The 6,043-nt window shown below is 42.2% G+C and overlaps 1 protein-coding gene across 2 annotated transcripts; it reads right to left on the bottom strand.

The window, feature by feature from the left end:
* Nucleotides 1–3,405: 3,405 nt before the first annotated feature.
* LOC125530458 (probable carbohydrate esterase At4g34215) lies at nucleotides 3,406–6,037 on the bottom strand. 2 transcript variants are annotated; one of them, XM_048694849.1, is made up of 3 exons: nucleotides 5,418–5,871; nucleotides 5,045–5,231; nucleotides 3,406–4,099 (listed from the first exon to the last, which is right to left on the bottom strand). In XM_048694849.1, exons 1-3 carry the CDS (start codon nucleotides 5,493–5,495, stop codon nucleotides 3,990–3,992), a joined length of 375 nt encoding a protein of 124 aa, XP_048550806.1. In that variant the 5' UTR covers nucleotides 5,496–5,871; the 3' UTR covers nucleotides 3,406–3,989. The 2 variants fall into 2 exon arrangements, with proteins under 2 accessions (XP_048550806.1, XP_048550807.1); XM_048694850.1 differs by lacking the exon at nucleotides 5,418–5,871 and adding an exon at nucleotides 5,878–6,037 and having other exon boundaries at nucleotides 3,411–4,099.
* Nucleotides 6,038–6,043: the final 6 nt, after the last annotated feature.

The following is a 6,043-nucleotide window of genomic DNA, read 5'->3' on the forward strand; positions in this document are numbered from 1 at the left end:
ATGGTTTTATGCCTTGTCCATGTGCTGGCTGTAAAAATGATCACAATTACTCTAACTCAAGAACCATTCACATCCACCTGTTTGAGTCTGGTTTCATGCCCCACTATAATGTTTGGATCAAGCACGGAGAAAGAGGGGTTATGATGGAAGACAATGAAGAAGAAGAGGACGACGACAACTATCCTGGCCATGGGTTCCCTGAATACAATGATACAATAATGGGGGAAGAAGTTGAGCTGGCAATGGGGGAAGAATCTGAGCCGGCAATGCGGGAAGAAGCTGAAGAAGAGGCATCAGATGAGACCGCTGATGATCTAGGTCGGGCCATTGCCGATGCAAAGAGAAACTGCGCAAGTGAAAAGGGGAAGAAGATGTTGCAGCGCATGTTAGAGGATCACAAGAAATTGTTATACCCGAATTGCGAAGCTGATAAGAAAAAGTTGGGCACCACACTGGAATTGCTGCAATGGAAGACAGAGAATGGTGTGTCTCACAAGGGATTTGGAAAGTTGCCGGTAATGATAAAGAATATGCTTTCAAAGGAAAACGAATTGCCCGAGAGTACGTACGAAGCAAAGAAGGATGTCTGCCCTCTAGGGTTAGAGGTGCAGAAGATACATGAATGCCCTAATGACTGCATCCTCTACCGCGGTGAGTACGAGGATTTGAACGCGTGCCCGGTATGCGGTGCATTGCGCTATAAGATCAGCCGCGATGACCCTGGTGATTGATAACCCACAAGTATAGGGAATCAATTGTAGCCTCTTTCGATAAGTAAGAGTGTCGAACCCAACAAGGAGCTAAAGATAGAACAAATATTCCCTCAAGTTCTATCAACCACCGATACAACTCTGCACACGCTTAACGTTCGCTTTATCTAGAACAAGTATGAAAATAGAAGTATATTATGTAGGTGTTTTTGGATAGGTTTGCAAGATAATAAAGAGCATGTAAATAAAAAGTAGGGGCTGTTTAAATAAAGACATAACTAAGTTAGTTTTAGTAAAGAGCTTTTTGTTATGAGAAAGTTATTTGTCCCTAGGCAATCAATAACTAGACCGGTAATCATTATTGCAATTTTATTTGAGGGAGAGGCATAAGCTAACATACTTTCTCTTCTTGGATCATATGCACTTATGATTCGAACTCTAGCAAGCATCCGCAACTACTAAAGATCATTAAGGTAAAACCCAACCATAGCATTAAAGTATGAAGTCATCTTTATCCCATACGCAAACAACCTACTTACTCGAGTCAGTGCTTCTGTCACTCACGCCACCCACCATAAGTAAATCCTGAACATATTGCAAACCCTACAACGGGAATCCCTCACGCTTGCGCGACATGGAGAGCACCATAGGACAGCACCAGTAATAAAACATGCAACTCAAACCAATCACGATCATCAATTAACCCATAGGACAAAACGAATCTACTCAAACATCATAGGATAGCCATACATCATTGGGAAATAATATATAGCGTTGAGCATCATGTTTAAATAGAGATTACAGCGGGTAAAAGATGGTTTACACCGCTGCATAGAGAGGGAAGAGTTGGTGATGATGGCGATGAAGTTGTTGGTGAAGATTGCGGTGATGATGATGGCCCCCGGTGTTACTCCGGCGCCACGGGAAGCGAGGGGGAGAGAGCCCCCCTCCTTCTTCTTCTTCCTTGACCTCCTCCCTAGATGGGAGAAGGGTTTCCCCTCTGGTCCTTGGTCTCTATGGCGTGGGAGGGGCGAGAGCCCCTCCGAGATAGGATCTGTCTCTCTGTCTCTCTCTGTTTCTGCGTTCCCCTGGCTGCCCTTTCACCGTTTCGTATATATATATATGGAGATTCGTAACTTTGATTGGATTGAAACCTCCGCCGAGATTTTTTTTTCTGAAAAATAGCTTTCTTGCGTCAAAAGAATAGCAACAACCGCCTTACGAGGGCCCCACGAGGGTCAGGGGCGCGCCCCCCTGCCTCGTGCCTCCCTCGGGCACCATCTCACATTGATTTTCTTCCCATATTCTCCAAATACTCCAAAAATATTCTCCGTCCGTTTTTATCCCGTTTGAATTCCATTTGATATGAGGTTTCTGCGAAACATAAAACATGCAACAAACAGGAACTGGGCACTGGATCAATATGTTAGTCCCCAAAAATAGTATAAAAAGTTGCCAAAATTATATGAAAGTTGTAGAATATTGGCATGGAACAATCAAAATTATAGATACGACGGAGACGTATCAGGATCCCCAAGCTTAATTCCTGCTCGTCCTCGAGTAGGTAAATGATAAAAAAGATAATTTTTGATGTGGAATGCTACCTAGCATAATCTTGATCACATATCTAATCATGGCATGAATATTAAGATACGAGTGATTCAAAACAATAGTCTATCATTTGACATAAAAACAATAATACTTCAAGCCTACTAATAAAGCGATCATGTCTTTTCAAAATAACATGGCCAAAGAAAGTTATCCCTACAAAATCATATAGTCTGGCTATGCTCCATCTTCACCACACAAAATACTCATATCATGCACAACCCCGATGATAAGCCAAGCAATTGTTTCATATTTTTGACGTTCCCAAACCTTTTCAACTTTCACGCAATACATGAGCGTGAGCCATGAACATAGCACTATAGGTGGAATAGAATGGTGGTTGTGGAGAAGACAAAAAGGAGAAGATAATCTCACATCAACTAGGCGTATCAACGGGCTATGAAGATGCTCATCAATAGATATCAATGTGAGTGAATAGGGATTGCCATGCAACGGATGCACTAAGAGCTATAAGTATATGAAAGCTCAGACTGAAAACTAAGTGGGTGTGCATCCAATTTGCTTGCTCATGAAGACCTCGGGCGTTTGAGGAAGCCCATCATCGAAATATACAAGCCAAGTTCTATAATGAAAATTCCCACTAGTATATGAAAGTGATAACTCAAGAGTCTCTTTATATGAAGAACATGGTGCTACTCTGAAGCACAAGTGTGGTAAAAGGATAGTAACATTGCCTCTTCTCTTTTTTTCTCTCATTTTGTTGTTTTTGTTGTTGTGTTTTTTTGGTGGGCTTCTTTGGCCTTTTTTTTATTTGGGTTTCTTTGGCCTCTTTTATTTATTTTTAAAGTCCGGAGTCTCATCCCGACTTGTGGGGTAATCATAGTCTCCATCATCCTTTCCTCACTGAGGCAATGCTCTAATAATGATGATCATCACACTTTTATTTACTTACAATTACAACTCGATACTAGAACAAATATATGACTCTATATGAATGCCTCCGGCGGTGTAGCGGGATGTGCAATGATCTAGCGTAGCAATGACATCAAAAAACGGACAAGCCATGAACACATCATGCTAAGCTATCTTACGATCATGCAAAGCAATATGACAATGAATGCTCAAGTCATGTATATGATGATGATGGAAGTTGCATGACAATATATCTCGGAATGACTATGAAAATGTCATGATAGGTAGGTATGATGGCTGTTTTGAGGAAGGTATATGGTGGGTTTATGGTACCGGAGAGGAGCAAACATGCTGCTATTTGAACTAACTAGAAAAATAATTTATACTATCATACTCACTCTTATTTTGACTTATTTCCCCATCAAATCAGATACTGGTACTATAACTAAGAATTGTTGTCATGAGCATGTACGTCCTCAAGTGTTCTTATCAATGACTAAGATTACCAGAAAATACACAAGCTCAATAAATCAGATCATTTTTCCATCTATGCTGACTTTGCTTGCATACATACACTAGAGTTAGCCAGGTTTACCAGAGGAGAAACCAAAATGTGTCGTAAAATCTTCTACTGTATATATGATCTCTATGAGTGTTTCTTTTCTTCTCAATGTGTGTGTATATATACACCTGAAAGAATGAATCTTCTATGTATCGGCATCGCATTGCCTATGTATTGGTATATGGTTATGTGCAGAGCTCAGTAGCTTTCTTCTTCAACCTCCTCTGTTTGTTTGATTATATAAGCACAGATGTGTATGGCTCCCTCCAAAGAACAATGAAGCAACAAGCCAAGGTAGTAAGTTGCAGCCACCATGGTGTGGGTGTTCGAAGAGGATGTGCATGCCCTAGCACCCCAGAAAAAGGGAAACAAGAGAGGAATAAATATGATGCTATTTGAACTGACTAGAGAATTATAATCTTCGTAAGTCGCTATCAAATTAAAACACCAGTATAACTAAGAGTCGCCATCATGCCAATGTCATGTGTTTTATCAATGAATGAGGTCACTTCATCTCCAATAGATGAGTCCACACCTTGTGTTTTCTGAATCCACACTTGGATGATCAAGGTGAGAAGCATTACCAGTATCACCAGGCACTCCTCAAACCTCAACTGTAACACTTACACCTGCCTGGTCATCACATTACAGACGTTGATAGTACTCGGGTCGGTTGCATAGTTGGTCAACATCTCAGCATTGCACAGCCATTGCAAATTGAGTATATAGGGCTGGAATTTGCATTGTTTGGTACCAGTATTGGGAACGTTACTATGCCAAAGCTTATTCTGTATTTTTCTACACAGCTCTAAAGAATGCCTCTCAATGAAACACGAGCTCAATAAATCCAAATAATACTAAAAAAGCTTCCAAGTTTTGTAACAGATTCAGTCACACGTTATTTGTTCTGATGGTTTGATTGGTTTTAAGTATGCACTGGACATCATTATTCATGGTCTACTGAATTTTATCGATGCATTATCTCAAATTCAGTACCACTCTGTGTGCTAGATGATTTTTCTTCTTATGCTTACAATGCACAATCACTAGAATTGCTATGATTCTCAAACGTAATAGGCAAAAAGGGAGCAGCTTCCATTATGAAACTGCAAGATTCCGGAGGTTCTCCGTACTCATTGATCATGGAGAACTTGTACTGAATTACATTGGCATGTTTATACCCAATCCAATGTGCTCAACCAAGAGTTCAGAGAGGAAATTAACTAAAGTAGAGAACAAATAAATAATGGATCTCTTTGGAGGTACAGGGAGAACTAGTGTTTGAATGTACCATAAGTTAAATAGGACTGAGCCAGCATATGTCCCAGCTGGACCTGAGCCTGGGTGTTCAGATGCAGATGGCCGTCTTGGAACGGCAACCCCATCGCGTCGACAAACCTCACGTTCCGAAGTTTTAAGCCCTTCTGAGCTTCCCTTACGACTTCGGTGTACTGCCCAAGCCCTGATGCCAGCCCAACCTGAATCGTCAAAAGATCGATAAAATCTATGAGAAATGAGCGCATAGACACCACTGCTGCCCAAAGCTAGTACTTTCTGTATGCATCTACATCTAATTGCTGGAGTGGAGACAATAGATGATGCTCCAAATTTAGATGGTTCCATGTATAAACGTTGCTGCTCTGCATTTGAGATACTCGGCTAACCTCGGGTACCCAATTTGGGAGATGCAGCTGCAACCAAAACAGGACTTCACTAGGTTTGTCTAATTCTTTGACAAACATGCCCAGTAGCTAGTACCCATGGCGTATTACTACTGCAGTCTCTTCGCTAGGACCAGGTGCACATATAGTGTGGCTTCAGCTGTACTATGTCCTCTGTCTACGCAAATGAATGTTAGGCCAACGACTACTACCAACTCTGCTCTACGTGTACGCCCACTAACAAAAAAAGGAGTGGAATGTTCTTTGCTTCTCATGGAAAGGAAGATCACCACCAACCATGCCCAAGTGACAAGTAAAGCTGCTAGCTTTACAGTCCCTCCACTGACACAACGAACCATTCGACCTCCAGATCATGCAGATGATACAGATCTAGAATATTAAATGAGTAAATCAAGAAGAATGAATGAAGCAACATGATGGATCGAGATGGCGGTGGACGGACCTGGATGAGGAGGAGGTGGGGCATGGCGAGGTCCTGGCGGAGGTCGCGGACGAGGGCGCCCATCCGGCGCGCGTACTCGCTGGCGTCGGCCCAGCGCACGGTGTCGCTCTCGCCCTGGTACCACAGCACGGCCCCGATCCGCCCCCCGGTCTCCACGGCGACCCGG

Source organism: Triticum urartu, unplaced genomic scaffold (assembly GCF_003073215.2).
Source record: "Triticum urartu cultivar G1812 unplaced genomic scaffold, Tu2.1 TuUngrouped_contig_6331, whole genome shotgun sequence".
NCBI classification, from domain to species: Eukaryota; Viridiplantae; Streptophyta; class Magnoliopsida; order Poales; family Poaceae; genus Triticum; species Triticum urartu.

Excerpts from the sequence above, each read along its gene's own strand:
- LOC125530458 (XM_048694849.1), bottom strand. The coding sequence starts at position 5,495 with ATGTTTGTCAAAGAATTAGACAAACCTAGTGAAGTCCTGTTTTGGTTG. Across the intron at positions 5,232-5,417 it reads TCCCAAATTGGGTACCCGAG|GTTGGGCTGGCATCAGGGCT; the intron begins GTTAGCCGAGTA and ends TTGACGATTCAG. Across the intron at positions 4,100-5,044 it reads TCAGTCCTATTTAACTTATG|GGCATGCACATCCTCTTCGA; the intron begins GTACATTCAAAC and ends CTGGGGTGCTAG.